Source organism: Centrocercus urophasianus, unplaced genomic scaffold, assembly GCF_019232065.1.
Source record: "Centrocercus urophasianus isolate 14NV4802_14NV808 unplaced genomic scaffold, USGS_Curo_1.0 seq_11, whole genome shotgun sequence".
In the NCBI taxonomy this organism is placed as follows: Eukaryota; Metazoa; Chordata; class Aves; order Galliformes; family Phasianidae; genus Centrocercus; species Centrocercus urophasianus.
In genome coordinates this window covers 19,232,979-19,248,725 of record NW_024884253.1, presented here as the reverse complement: position 1 = coordinate 19,248,725, position 15,747 = coordinate 19,232,979, and the positions used below count along the sequence as shown (strand labels likewise).

General features: G+C 47.2%; 1 protein-coding gene across 2 annotated transcripts in view; it reads left to right on the top strand.

The window, feature by feature from the left end:
- The first annotated feature begins 3,396 nt into the window (after positions 1-3,396).
- Positions 3,397-15,747, top strand: part of GRHL2 (grainyhead like transcription factor 2) — a 59,385-nt gene continuing 47,034 nt past the window's right edge. Inside the window, exons 1-2 of one of the 2 annotated variants that reach the window (XM_042808786.1) lie at positions 3,397-3,561; positions 14,093-14,282. In XM_042808786.1, the coding sequence (XP_042664720.1) occupies positions 3,542-3,561; positions 14,093-14,282 (210 nt within the window). In that variant the 5' untranslated portion in view covers positions 3,397-3,541. Of the gene's footprint in view, positions 3,562-14,092; positions 14,283-15,747 lie in introns of those variants that run through there. The other variant, XM_042808787.1, reaches the window with a different exon arrangement.

The following is a 15,747-nucleotide window of genomic DNA, read 5'->3' as shown; positions in this document are numbered from 1 at the left end:
AAACAACATGAAAAAGTGATCTGGTCTTTTAGATTGTTCCTGTACACTCCAAAGACAACTCCTAGATTCATAAAAATGTATTGCATGACCATTTTATTTTTGGCCTATACGGCCTTTATTCTATGAGAAGCAAGACTGGCCTGGCCTGAAATAACATTAGATGATTTTTTCAGTGACTAACAGATTAATTATAACAATCCTGGAGCTCATGAAGAATGAGCACCGGGATGGATGAGACAGGACCTGTTTGACCTGCTCAGCTGGACGCTCACAATTGAATTCAAGTTTGCAGTCTGGAACGAAAGGCTTATCCAGAAAATGATGAGCCCAATGTCTGCTATCTACTTAAAATAATTTTCAGGGTACATTTTTCACCTAAGCAAGTCTCAACTAAATAAGCTGTCATCTTCAACAACCTCAAATCAAAAGTTCATTACTGCATTTTCCACTTCTGTTCCTCACTTTGACCTTGAACACTTCTGCAGCCATTGAGCAGCAATTCAGTCTCCCAACTGCTACACTGGAAGCAATCCCACCTGAGAGCAGGCTGCTAAAGGCGGTTTTGTAGCTGACCCAGGACTAGAACAACAAATTCCATTTCAGTCTGAGTTACAGTTTGGGCTTGGTCCAGGACTGCAGATGGCATCAAATGCTGTTTTCTTCCCTGCAAAATCGTACATCAGCAGCATTGCTAACTTGGGGAAGGTGACATTTTCAAAGGTGCTCATTGCTGATCCTCCTTTCCTTTTTCCTATACATTTCAGAGAGGGAAAAAAAAAAAGTGAAAGCCACACATCCAAACGTTTCCCATAATTTGAAAAAAGTAAAAAGGGAAAGAGGATACCTGAATTGAGGTTAATCCTATTTACAGCACTCAATTAGGTAGCCTTTTCAGGTCTCAAAAGCCTCTTTCAACATAGTATCAATATTTGTGAATGAAATCTTATCATTTCTGCAGTTAGTCGTAAGGCTTCATTAATTTAAACCATGATAGGATTCCCATTATTCCTGCAGAACAGGTCACAGTACCTCATGATAACGTGTCTGGGAGGCTCAACTTGTTTTAAGATGACACAGTAATTCTTTATACAAAACAACTGCACTATTTGTAGTGAAAAAATTACTCGTCTTCTTTGCTTTGCAAAGTCTTACAGCTTCCTCAAAATGTATTCTATAAACTGACTTATACAGGCATTGTTACGAATAACGGCCTACAAACTGAGAAGTTCAATACTAGAATTTGCTATCCACAATTCAGGCCACATTAGCAACTTTTGATGGGATTTACAGATTGCATAATGATTCTTCTTTCCTGTGACTGAAAATTAAGGAAGGCTAAGTAATACTTTGTCCAACCGTCAATAATCTAGCTAAACTACATTTCTTATTCTGTTAAGTTAAAAACATAACAGGGAATCTGGGAGAGGGACCTGAATAGATGATCTTTCAAGGTCTCTTCCAATCCTTGACATTCTGTGATTCTGTGATCTTCATGGGACTACGCTTGAGGCTGACTTAAAACTGAGCTATATTGATTTGGCTTCATTTGGTTGTTACTATGAACACAGGCAAAAGCTGAGAAATAGTAACAATCATTTGTGCCTGACTGTGATACAGTAATATCAAAGACTTTAAAGCGTCAGTCTTGATTTCCACTGCATTGAAAGAGGATCAGACCCCCAGAATGCAATTCTGTGAGGTTACAGACACACATTCATAGACAAGCATACTGAAGTTGCTCTGAAAGTAGTGCTTCCTATTTATTTCCACGGAAACTACAACACAGAATGATAACACTATTTTATAGAGCAAATTCTCAGCTACAAAACGCTATTTTTCAACACAGTCACCACCAGTAGCTGATCCATGTGGATGAGCTGGTTGAAACACTCTTCTTTTTGTGGGCTGACAGCTGTGCATGGCCATCCAGAATGTGGCTTTCACGTCATTGCTGAAACGCACCACCTACTGCCTCCCTGTGCTCACATCCACTGCCAGCAGGTGCCATTTTTTCTGCCTAAAATGGCAGAAAACCCTAATTCCATACCTTTGCTTCATATGAACTTTCATGTCAGACACCATTTGTCAAATTGCCCTTCTGCTGCTATCTGCCACATAGCAAAAACACATAATGGATATTGGTGGGAAGGCTCAGCCTCTACTGCCATGCCAACATCCATATCTGATGCTGTGGCCCAACAAAACAAAAAATTAAAAAAAAAAAATAAAAAATCACAGAATCAAAAATAGGAGGCATTACTTTTGGAGCAGCCCTCACACTTGGTTATACAGATGCTTATTTCTGCGGGCACCTTTCTGCTCTGTCCTCACCAGCCGAAACGAAAGGTAGAAAAATCCTTCTGCTAGGCCAGTATAAATTCATTCAGCTACTTAACTTTCCTGCAAAGGTCACCGTGCGATATAACGGCCCATTTACCCTCTATGCAGCACTATTTGTAAGGCAGAGATGAAGCCCAGGAAGATCCCCGAGGTGAGGATCCGGGCGGGATGCCGACCTGCCCCACTGGGGGCACAGCGACAGAGCGCAGGCGCTTCGTTTTCTTCTCCGGCTTCCGAGCTGACCCGAGGAGCCCTCTTCCTACACTTCCCCACCATCGGATGACAGCCGCCGCCCCCAGAGCTCCATCCGTCCTTTCGGACAGCACCGAGGCGCCGGCGCAGCGCACAGTTGCTCGGCAGCTCCGCGCTGTGAGCGCCGTGCGGGCGCCGGGAAGCTGCTGCGGGCAGCCGGGACTCGACCGCCCGCGCTCAGACCGCGCAGCAACGGGGGCGGCACCGCCGAGCCCAGCCGCTCCCGGCTGAGACGGAACCGTCGGAAATAAGCCAACCGGCAATAAAACCCCTCCAAACCGACCCCAAACCCCCGTCCCACGAGGAGCCCGGCTGCCGACCGCTCCCCGAAGGCCGCGGCGCCCGCCGTCGGCAGCCACCGAGAGGCCGCCACCTGCCCGAGTCCCGCCGCCCCGTCACGCCCGGCCGCCCGCGAGGCCTCCCCTCGGCCTCGGCCGTGCCGCCTGCCAGGGGGCCGCCACCCGAGCGCCAGCGCGGCGCCGGCCCTCCCCTCGCTCTCTCCCTTCGCTCAGCGGCGGCCCCGCGGTGCCTCCCGGCGCGGCGCGGCGCGTTACCTGGAGCTCGGCGGCGCCGTACCTGCGCGCCTCTTCCAATGGCAGCGCACCTGCCGCCCGCCCCGCCCAATCAGCGCGCGGCTCGGCCCTCTGCCCCGCTCCTTTAGTGAAAGAATCCGACGCCGCTCGGAAAGTTACCTGCGCGCGCCCGGCCCGGCCGCTCTCCGCGCCGCTCCCCACATGCGAGGGGGAGGGGGCTGGGGCCGTACCTGCGCGGCGCTGCGCTGCCCCGGCGGCGGAGCGGGGCCAGGGGGGCACGGCAAGCAGAATTACCTGTAGCTCTGGTTCTGCCGCGCCGGGCGTTCGCGCGCACCTTCACCTGCACAGACCTGAAAGTCCAGTTCCACCGGGGAGACCGAGCGCCGGGAAAGGGGAGCGAGTTCATTGGAGCAAACATGTCACAAGAGACGGACAAGTAAGTGCGCCCGGCGCGGCCCGACCGGTTGGGTGTGTTCCGCCGGGCCGAGCGACGCGCGGCGCCCGCCGCTCCGCAGCGTGCGGATCCGGTTTGGTTTGTTTCGTTTCTGCCTGACTTTAGTCTTTTTTTGGGGACGGTCTTCTCCTCGCTTCCTCCTCCCCCCCACCTCGAAGATCCCCACGTAAGGCTGCGGGCGCCGAGGGCACGGCCGTGCGCTGCCGCCCCGCACAGAGCACGAGGCGCCGCCGGCCCCGCGCACTGCTGTGCCGTGCCCTGCCCCGCGCCCCTCGGCGCTCAGGAGAACTGCCGGCCCGGCCTCGTGCCCGGCCGCCCCGCGCTTTGTTCTTTCCCGTAAGGCCGCTGCCAGGGGACGCCCTGAGGCCCGGGCGCAGGAATGCGGCGCGGGCCATCTTGGTTGGGTGCGGGCGTCGGGCGGGTAACGGGCGGAAGATGGAGGCGGGAGGTAACGGGAGGGAAGATGGAGGCCGGGCGCGGCGGGACGGCCGCTCGGTGCCGCCGGTCCGGCCGCGGAAGGTGCGAGGCACTCCCGCCGCCCGCCCCAAGGGCCTTTGTGGCAGAGGAGGCGGAGAGGAGGGGCCTGTGGCCGTGCGACCTGGGGAAGGGCGCGGGGCCCCTGTGGGGACGGAGGGGTTACTGGTAGAGGGCAGCAGCGGGGCCGGCTGCCGTGCCACGGCGGCGAGGTGAGGTCGGCCGCGGCCTCCTCGAACGGTCGCTGCTGGCGTGAAGTGAGGCCCGTGGCGGCAGGAGCTGGGAACGGAGGTTGGAGCTCTGCGAGTGGCAGCGGGAACGAACGCCTGAGGCTTCGCTGAGGGCCGCGGCGACTCAAGTGCGAGGAGGGGAACGAGGACGGAGCTCCGAGGGCTGCTGCGGGGCGGGGAGGATCCGGGTTCGCCGAGAGCTGTGGGGCACGGGCACGCATCTCTGTGGGCGCAGCCGGGAGCTGTGGAAAGCTGCAGCGAGGCCTAACTCACGCGTGAGACTACAGGAATGAGGGCGAAAGTGCTTTTTCTCTGGTTTTCGAACGCAGGACCGCCCTTCATTGAGCAGCATGGCGTGAATGTAAGCCGCACATGGTAGTATCGCTCCCTCTGTTCTCACACCCCGATGGTGTCACCACCGAAGGGACACCCAGACAGCAGCACTGCCTCTGTGCAGGTGGGCCCATGCTCTTTAGTTGGTGGGAGAGCTTGAGAAAACTTAGAGGTGAGGGTTTGGGAAGGAAATCAAAAGTGAAGAAATCCTCCGAGCTCTTTGTATACAAGTGTAATGTGAGTAGACAAATAAATTCAAGATTCAAAAGTAGACAAATAGAAAGATGACCGAGTGGAATGAGGAATTAGATTAAGCTGAGATGGTGCATGGGTAGGTTTTTTTTTTGTTTGTTTTTTTTAAGGCTCTTATATAGTATGAAAACCTAATCCAAGGAGTATGACATTGTGCTCTTTCACGTGGCCTATTCTTTATGTAAAAACAAACCTTCCCTAAGACAAGGATGGACAGGGAGGTCAATCACTTAATGGTCAGTTGATTTGTCAGTATTGGTGGGCATGTCTTTGTGTGGTTTGTGCTTGTAAAGCACTGCTGGAGGCAGGTGGTCGGGAGGGACGCAGAAGGCAGGAAGGGCCATTGGCAGTGCTCCCTGCATCATCCTCTTTAAGTGAGGGAGGTGGTGGTGGGGTGAGAATGCTAAAGAGCAGGTCACTGGATTCTAATGCTAACTGAGGGGTCTTGGAAGGGGAGATTATCCCTAAGATACTGTGCATATCTCCCATCTTTCCCCTTAGCTGAGCTGCTTAAGCTGGGTCTGGCCTGCTTTCTTCCCTAAACTCCTATCAGTCAGAGGAGATAAGACATGGTTTCACATGCATTTCTCAGAGGTAGTACTGACTTAAGCAGGCTGTGACCACTTGCTGCTGCCTCCCTTTGCCTCCTCCCCCCAGCGGTGTGAGTAGAGGTGTTTGTGCAGCAGCAGAGCTGGCTAAGGGAGTGCTAGGCCAGCATAGCCTGGCCTGCCATTGGCAAATATTTTTGATGACTTTTTGACCAGCTTCTTGTCGATCTGGCTACATCATGCCATCCAGTGATGTTCTAGGGCAGCAGAGGGAGGGCAGGCAAATGACTGGAGCTAAAGACAGCTGCTTAAGCTAGAAGCTCTGCGGAAGGAAATGTGCTTTTGCCTTTCTGTGAGTGTTCTGGAGACCCATGTGGCTGCCCGTTGTCACCCATTTCTCAGAGCTGTTGCAGGGGGGCTTTTTTGGCAGGGATAGGGAGCATCCTCTTGGCAAGGTATCTGCATTCCTGGGTTCATGACTGCATTTGGACTCGATGATCTCTGGAGGTCCCTTCCAACCCCTACAGTTCTGTGATTTGCAAGCTGAAAGTTGTGCTTGCTGTAGTGTGCAGAAACCATTAATCCCTTCAGAACACAGCTAGAGCTGATTTGGTGACCTTGGTACTTGTGAGACTTAACAGGGTGCTGGATTGCTGCTGGCACTGTGAATGAGGAGCAGCAGTAATCCCACCACAGTGCTGTCCTATCTGTTCCCAGTTTTAGGTGAGTGGCAAGTCCCTCAGCAGCTGGCACTGATGCTGCCTGATGAGTGGGGTTGGAAGCAAGCCTGTGCATGCTGACCCTGTGGCTTCAGCCCCAGCTGGTTAGGCTGCAACACTTCCAGGATGCAAAGGAGCGACTGAGGACAGGGGCAGATGGGGTTGGGGTGTGCTCAGACCAATCATGTGAAGGAGGGCTGGGGGCAGCCCAGGTCTGCACTGAGCATGTCCATGTGGGCAAAGAACTGGGGGAGGTGATGCTGAGTGTGGAAATAGGTTCAGACCTGTTCCTGTGTGTCATTGGAAACATGTTCCCATTCTGCCTGCCGCTTGGCAGCGTGACTGAAGTCCATCTTGGACTCTTAACAGAGTAATTTTGTTCTGGTTTTGTGTTTCTTCCTGGATGTAGTTTCTGCCTTTATACTATTTAGCTTGAGCATCCAGTACTGTAACAGCAAAGGGCATTTATGGTTTTCTGTGTGATTCTGGGAATTATACTTAGTTCTTTCTTTGAGGGCCAAACCTATTACCCATCAGCTCATGAGGAATGGCAATTAGGTTGCAGACTGCTAATTTATTTTTTTTTTTTCCCCCACTGCTGAGAGTCTGGATAGAGCATGTATTGAGATGAATTTTCCAGTATTAATCATCAAGGAATGAATGGAGAAATGAGAATTTAGAGGTTTTAAAAGCTTGTACTTTTCAGATATCAGGCTTGTTCTCATGGATATTCCCCAGGAAATATCCTCTTTGCAGGGAAGGTGGAAAGTCAGCATGCATAACATTGCAGAACTTGCAACCACAACTTGGCTGAGTGGAGTAGGGGTACGAAATGGTTACTCAGTCCTGTAACACAGGTGTCCCTCAGTGGTGAGACCGGCTGGGGGTCTGAACAGGAGGGAGGAGGGGATGTCCCAGATCTCTTCCATGGCTACAGTGGTGACATAACCTCCTCCTTGGGCTGGGATCAGTAGGGACATCATTCTTGGTTTGCAGGGACATGTGAAGGGGAAATAATATTAACCCAGCTGACATTTGTTGTCAAAATTTTTCACAAATATTAATCCAGTGCAGACCGTGATGGTTCCCAGAAGTATTTTTTTTTTTTTTTCTGTGATTAGGGATCAAGCAATTAACTTACCTTTCTTGTAAATGCACAAAAAATGTTTTGAAATGCTGATTAGGAATTAATCACAGGATGAGTTTTCACTAGCTTTCTAATCAGTGATTGGGACAGTAGTAGCTAATTGAAAGGAAAGGACTAATTGGCTTGGATGGCCCAGTCTACAAGGATGCTGTCCTGTACCTTAATGGCACCAGCTTCATAAAGAAGAGAACTGTTGCTTATGAAATATTTAACCAATGAAACACTATTAAGTGCATGTGAACTGAGGAGAAGTCAAACATTGCAACATACAGGTAAGCTGAGAATGTCTCCAACCTGAAGATTACACATCTGCATAGTTCTGTTCATTTTCTAGTAGTTTGAGACAATGGTGTATTTCATATTTCTGTATTTTATTTGCTCTGTAAAGTATACTTCTGAGTTTACTTTTTTTTTTTTTTTTTTTTTGGTATTTTGGGTAATCTTACCTCCCAGGATTGTTCAGCTGTTGAATTTGTCTTCCTCCTGGCCATATAAAAGATTTTGTATTTTGAAAATCTAGCAATCTGTGCTGTCAGTGCAGCGATTCCATTTCCATTAACTCCCATGGGGGTAATGAATGAGTCAGGGCTGTGGGGTCAGTGGGCAGGTTAAACTGCAGCAGGTCAGGGAAGCTTTGCCGTGACCTGTTCTTAATTTTAAAGCCTGCTGCTGTTTTTGTAGGCAGCCAGAACAGCCTGTGTGCTGTGCATGCCTGAAGTATGCTTCTGAACAAAACCAGTGTGGCCCGATCTGAAACTGCCAAGTAACTGCTACTTCTGCTCAACTGTGTGTTGTGAGCTCCATTTGTCTTTTTTTTAAGCTTCATTTTTTGAGGAGATGTCACAGTGTTGTGGTTTTGTTTTTGTTTTTTTTTTTTAAACCTCTGCTTTGGCATGCTTAGTATTTCTTTCAATGTTAATGAATCATCAATTTATTTTAATCTTTTTAATCACTTCTACATGCTTAAGTTATTTTAGTTCTGAGTAAAAACAAAACTTCTGGAAAGCATCTGATTGTTGAATTAGTCTTTTTTTTTTTTTTTCCATTGATTTGTGCTTACAATTAATTTCACTTCCTCTCTGAGTGTTTTTTAAAGGAGGAATAATCCATTTTAGTCATTTAACGTGCATGATCTTGCTCAGGTTGGTCTTGCACTCAATAAGAATAATTGCCCAGAAATTGTGAGGGTCCCAAACCTGCAGTCATTAGTAGGCAAAATTACTCTGCCTCTTTAATGGAAGCTCCTTGGTACGGGCGGCTGCTTGGGCCACATGTTGTGTCTTCTGGGCTGCAGAGGGGCTCCTTGGTTTGGTTCTCCTTCACTCCCAATCGTCTGTGTATTGATAACAGCCCCCTGGATTGCTCGCAGTGCATTTTGGAGACCTGTTCATGCTTCTGGGGAGGATGTGATTGCTGGCTGTGGAAGATGAAATGCCAAGAGATATGAGCTGGAATTTTCCTGTTCGTTAAACACTTACCTTCTTTTGTAGCTTAAACAACTGTCTAATTGAAGCGAAGATGTTGCTGATCTTTTAATTATGACTTTGGCAATAAATTCTGAGGAGTCAACACTTTTTTAAAATAAAACTTGCAGTGAGACAAATGTGTATGTACAGTTTTCTTTTTAAGCCTATGTGTAGGCAGAGCAGCATACAGATGTTAGTGAATTTGGGTTCACCTCTTCAAAACAAATGCTTTCGAGTACTAGGAGGACTGGGGCTACATTTCATTTACACATCTTTCTGTAATGAGCACAGGCAGGAGTGTATGATCAGTGATCTAAAGGTTTTTAACTTACCCAGCTTGGGTATCTGTCTTTTAGATTAGGTTTTTTCTTTTTTTCTTTTTTTTTTCTTTTTTTTTTTTTTTAACATGGTCACTATAGTCAAATTGGTGCCATGGATTTGTAAGTACACTTTGTAAGACAGCTGCTCTGAGTCTGCTTTATAGCAGTGGCCTCACAACTGCCTGGAGAGTTGTGCAAGTGTAAGTTAATCTTACAGAGGGCTTCAGGACTATTGAAACACAGTAAATGATCCTGCTCTGCCCTCCTTCATTATGTAAAAACTGAAGGAGGAGCAAGTTGCAGCTCCTGGATGTGGCTGGAGTGGGTTCCCACGTATTTTGTCATAGCCAACAACACATGGGTGCTGCTGGAGATCTCTGCCTCTTTGCACAGGAGGAAAGCTGAAGCAGGTAGGTTTTCCTCCCATAAAATCCCCAGCCACAGCATTCTTCAGCCTGGTTTCTGGTCTGGACAGTTAAGGGATCAGGAACCCAGGATGCAGTGTGGTACATGTCTGCCCACAATGCAGAAGCAGTCTCTCTGGCTTGTGTCTAGTAGAATTTGCATTTCCCCCAGTTTCCATGCTGTAGACAATTGCCCTGTGCACTTTCTTATCATCCAACAAAAAATGAATTTATGATAAGTATTCTGTGGCCTTGATGTGCTGGGCTGGGAGCCAGGACACAACAGTCTGTCTTACCTTTTCCAGTTATTTGACTGGCATTACAATTTGTGTACTTCATAAGAGCAGTGTGGACCAAAGCTCATATGTGAGCTCCTGAAGCAACCTTTTGAAGAAGGTGCTGCATACATGTACCTGGTGCTCTTATCTCACAGGTGTCAGAACAGGCAGACCTCTGAGACAGGGTTCCTCCCAGTCCTCTACTGCCATGCATATGTTACTTGGTGTGCTCCCATCCAGCACCTTGCAAGCACGAGTGGGGGAAACCCTCATATCTTACATGGGGGAATAAACAAGTCTGTAGGGATACGTAATAGAGCACCTTGATTCTTTTTTTTTTCCTCTTTAGTTTGTTCTTGGAACAAATGCAGTGTCAAACGAGCAGTCAAATCCCAAGGAATGCCCAAGATGTGTCTGTTTTCTGTTTCAAGAATGAATTTCCCAGATAAGACAAAAGTTGGGGGCATCTGCAGGAGACTTTGTTCCCCACAAACACTGTCTAGAATGTGTAATGCTGAGCATGTGGTAGAGTGAGTGGGATGTTTGTACAGTTCCTACAGGCAAGTTGCATCTGGGTCCATCCATGCACTTGGGTTCAGGGTTGCTCTCAGCCACCCCTGGCATCTTTGTACATTGAATTTAAGAAAAAGGAGACTGAGTATGCATGAACTTTGCAAATCCACTAGAAAGCTTGTGTTCTTCAAAAAGGGAAAGGAGACGGGCAGGAAATCTTGTTTTTCAATAAAAAGCAAGCTGCTCACCAAGCTGCTTTTTTTTTTTTTTTTTTTTTTTAAACCACTTTTCTTGAGTGTATTGATGAACATTTATGGTTCCATCTTAAGTTAATGTACAAATTGCATCGAGTTGTGTGGGGTTTCATCTGTAGTAGGATTTTGTAGCACCAAGTGCTGGCTGTTGAAAGTTGCTCATCTCCAATCAGAAGGAGGACTTGAAAGTGCTGCCATCAGCATGGTTGGGTCCTGTGCCAGTGTTCCTCTCCAACTTGTACTGTGGGATTCCAGGTACTGCAATGAAGCAAAGTGAGCCCAAGTTTGGATGTCTCTATTTATATGCTACGCTCACAAAATTTAGTTTTATAAGCTTGATACAAACTAGAACATTGCTATTGAACTGTTTGGAGAAAAGGATTTTGCAAATTAAAAGGCTGTGTGAAGCTTAGTCATGAACACACATGAAGTGTCAGGCAGTCTGGCCCCTCAGCTAGCCCATGCCTTGGGAAATGGCTCCGTCCTTACACATCTATGTGTTTAGATACAAATTGCCTACTGCTGTTTAACAGAAGACAAGAAAAGCACTTGGCATTCACTAGGAGCTCATGGGACAGCTGGAAAGGAAGCTTGTGGCTTTCACCTGCCGGCTCTCCTCCTTGAGTTTCATCTGCAGTAAATGTGGTGTGATGTCAGAGTGCACAGGCGTGCCGCTGGCTCTGGCTGGTTAGTGTGTGTCCTGGCAGTGGGCAGGCCTGAATGTGGTGGGGGCATGGCTGGGGCTGGGCTCCTGGCTTGCACTGGTAGGCCTCGGGAGGCTTTGATGTGCCTGGTATCTGCTGCTCTTGCTGTCCTTTCTAGCCAATTGAAGGGGATGTTATAAAGTATGGCTCTTTTGGTCAGGGGGAGGCTGGTCTTCTTGGAGCTGTGCCTCTGTCACATCTGGCTGACCCGATCCTGGAGGTTTGGGAGCTGTGGAACAGCAGAGGGGACACGTGCACATGCTGCAGCTTTCGTTCTCCAGGCAAACATTCCCTCCATACAAACGACCTTAATTAATAGAGAAGTTTTCTTAGAGCGAGCTCGGTTGTTTTGGCTGAGTGCTTTGCGTACAATCTTTGAAATGATTGACTATGTTAAATCATGATAATTAGGTCTGACCATTAACCTCCCACAAAGCTGATTACAGCTGGAGGCAGGTGGGGGGGGGAGGAGGGGGTAAGGAAGAGGAAGTTTTCTATTTTTCTTAGTGCTTTTGTTTCAGTCTGTTTGCAGAGTAAACACAACAAACGTGTGGGTTGATTAGCTGCAGACCATCTCTCCTGTCAGAGGGGGAGGTTACTGAGTTTTTAAATGTGAAAACCTGGGGTTTAGGGAAAACTACTGAGAGGCCTTGGTCCTCTGCACGCGTGGCTTTGTGGTGCCCGCCTGCTGACATGCAGGCTGCTTGCTCTGGAGCTCCTGCACCTTCACTTCCCAACGCAGTCACGCATGACACCTGTGTGGGACAGCACTATCTTCTGATTGCTGTAGGATTGACTTTGCTGAGCTGGGGCAGTGCGGAGCAGCTCCTCTCCTCCAGCATTTCTGTGTCTGAGCGCTGTGTGGCTGTTAGAAGGTGCTTCCAAAGGGTATCTGCTGTCTGCCTGCAGCGCTCGTAAGCAGTTATGACTGCTTTGTGGGTAATAGAGCTCAGTGCAACCAAAGGCAGTGCTGACAGTGAGCTCTGCAGGCGCTTTGTGCGAGCTGGGCACTGTGTGCTGTGCAGTGCCAGTGCTGCAACTGAAGGGGAGCTCTGTTGAGGAAAGGAGAATCCTTGCATGGAAAATGAGCAGCGAGCCAGAGAGAATTGGCTACTCCAGAGTGGGGACGGGCCTTCTGCCACCCCTGGCACGAACAATGGGGCTGCTGCAAATCTGATTTGAGCCGCTAACAATAACGCATTGAAAAGGAAAGCAGACCTCACAGGTCTCTCTGTCTTTCCCTGGGTCCCTACTTTGTACTTAAGCTTTTGTTTGCTCTAGCAAACCCACGGCAACACAGATCTATGTGTGAGTACAGGGAGGGTGAAAATCCTTAGAACAGACAGCAAAAGGTCAGGCAGAAAGAAAGGCCCTCGGGAAAGAAGGGGAACTTCCAAAACTCAAGGTATTTCAGATGAAAGAAGAATATAATCTGAACTGTAACCACTGCATGTATTTTGTGCAGCTATGACGTACTCTCTTCCCCCAGAATTCATAAAACTCTGTTCCACATCTCACGTAGATCATTTTGTTTTTCACTGAATAAAGAAGCCTGTAGCCAGTGCTCCTGCACCATGGAGATAGTGATCTCAGCCACCCCCTCCTCTTCCCCACAGGCCAGGGGTCACGCTCTGCTTCACGTGGAGCCCACAACTGTTCCCGTGGCTGAGGTCAGGCAGTGGGCTGTTAGTCCTGGGGCTCCCTGCGAACAGAAGCCGCTGCACGGCCCTCCTGTGGCGTTGTGCAGCCACCATGGTGTGGCCTGCTGAGCTGGCACTGCGATAGCTAGAGGAGAGCAAAAAGGGAAAGCTGGATACCAAATGGTTCCTATGCAGAACATAGCAAGAAATGGCTTATAAAAAGCTACAGTGTATTCAATTATTTATTTGCCGTTTTTGGATTTATATAGGATAATGTGTTAAAAGTTTGATTCATTGGGATCTGTGTAACTCGAGCCGTACATCAGGGCAACGCTCTTATATGTGCAGCAAGCACCCACTTTTTTCTGCTATTGCTCTGTCTGTCTGTTGCTCTGCTATCTTGTGTAATAGGAATGCTGCTTTTTTTTTTTTTTTAATCCATGAGATTATTGAATGTTTTTACAAAAGCAGATACAATTACCTTCATTTACGTTTCCATTACACTGGAAATTCCTGCTACATCTGCAGCAGAATAACCTCTCCTATTAGACTGGTCAGTTTGTACTACTTTCCGGATGGAGGAAACTGCTCTACTGCTAATCCCACTTACTAATGGTCTTCAGTATATTTACAATGGATCTGTAACTGCATCTGATGAGTGATAAAGTGGGAACTGAGCTCAAATATGTTGACTCATGATGTTCCATCCATAGACCCTTTGCTCGTACCTTTGTTATTGAAAACCTGCCTGAAATTATTGACTCATTACATTCCACAAGCAGAAAATAACTCAGTTATTGGGTGTACCCTGTTATTAAATACTGAACCAGGCTCAGTTTAGGTGAACACCAGACTAGCATTACGTACATTTTACTTTTTTTCCATTTGTGTCTTATTGTAATGGATTTTAGTTAATTTTATTTTTCCCAATCAAGTGTAAGCTAACAAAAATACTGGTGCAAAATTGTTCTTGTATTGTAACTTCCTTTTTTTTTTCACAATTAGTTTTAAAATATCTCAATAACTAATTGTAAAAATACATTTGCATTATTATCAGGGGTTAAGATACCTAATACTGTTAAATATTTGTGTCACCGAGTTTATTACAGAGGCACTTGCTTGATGTAACATATCACTTTCATTTAGCTATGTGATGTTCTTTAACATGCCTTGTGAATTACGAATAAAGTAATCCCTCCTGGATCACCTTTTATTCTTCCTGTCTATGCAGTAACAAGCGACTTGTGGCCTTAGTGCCAAATGACACTTCATTCAACACCAGACGAGCCTACACCAGCGAAGATGAAGCGTGGAAGTCGTATTTGGAGAATCCCCTAACAGCAGCTACCAAGGCCATGATGAGCATAAATGGTGATGAGGACAGTGCTGCTGCCCTTGGCCTATTATATGACTATTATAAAGTAGGTAACTCCATCGGTATCTCTCCCTGCTGCACTGGCAGGGGCCCACTCTTATGAGGCATCAAAAGAGCCAGTTTTCAACTTGCTACACCTTGTTTTATCTCCGATACTACATCAAGTGTCCTTGCCACTTTAGGAAGCCTCCCTGAGGCTGTTTTCACGTATTTAGTTCTGAAGAGAAAGAACAAAATCAGAATTCTTATATCAAATGTGCAGGCATGGTTTCTTCTACAGTACTGCATTCTTCCTCTTACCTTGGAAGAGCCTTGGATGAATAATCCCCCTTTATTTGATGCCCCTATACTTGCAATACTAGTTTAAAAGTGGAAAAAAAGGAGACCTTGTCCATCTGTAGGTTTGTCTGCTTTTTTGCTTCATTCTACAGATGTTTTAATTTGTTCTTTGGCTGGAGTATCTCTCATCTGACAGTTTCCCATGTTATTTTTATTTGTACAATGATTGTAGTAGGCTGTGTACAAACATACAGTGAGGTCTAGCCCTTGCACTTGAAGTTTGCAGTCTAAATAAAAAGGTGGAGAACAGAAATGGAGCTGGACACAGAGCTGACTCAATGTACAGGGTAGGCATTTACGTATAATTTCAGTCTGTTATCTGATTTTAAGCCTAGGGCTTTGTCTTCCACTTTGATACCACCTTGCTTTTTCATGTATTTCATAATTAAGGGCTATACCAAAGGATTCTGCTGAAGTTGGAGGAGAGCCCTACAGGGTACTTCTCTCTGTAATGCAGAAATGTCACTCTGAAAACAAGGCTGACCTCTTTGTGTTCTGGAAACAAAATCCGTGATGCCTACTAAATGCTAAAATCTGGAATTGGGCTTTTCACTTAAACTGCCTTCGTACTCCTCAAGCCACTGATGTGTGATGTGAACAGATGACCTTCTTTGAAAGCCAACAGAATAATGCCAGCTCCGCTCTTAATTCATGAAGAGGTAGCAGAAATGGAAATTGAAAATGAAAAACCTCTGCTGTTAGTATTTATTAGCATAAATGCTTTTGGAGAATGGGTTTCTCAGTCTGCTACAATTATTAGATGAGTGTTCAGGAGAATTTATGGACAAGATGCCATATGCCGACATTAGCGTTAAACATTGTTTTCTTTCATTACTGATTGCATTTTGAGAGATGTTCCATTCTTTTGTCTGTTGCAATGAGTAGGGAAGGGTATTTCCCAGTGAGAAAGAGGAACGCTCCTGTTCTCTGCTTGGCAGAATTACCAGAGTCTGTGAAGTTAATGTGGACTCATACAATTCAGGATGTGTACGACCATCTGGAGTACTGGCTTCTGTCCTAGCTATACCCTTGTATCTAGCAGTTCATTACTCTGCTGGATTTTTTTGTATAAGAACAGAGAACAGCTCTTTCCCTTCCCAAACAATGTTTCAGGAAATATGTCTGTCCCCGGTTCCAGACAGTTGCAAGAGCCCCGGGGGGTTCAGATGGAA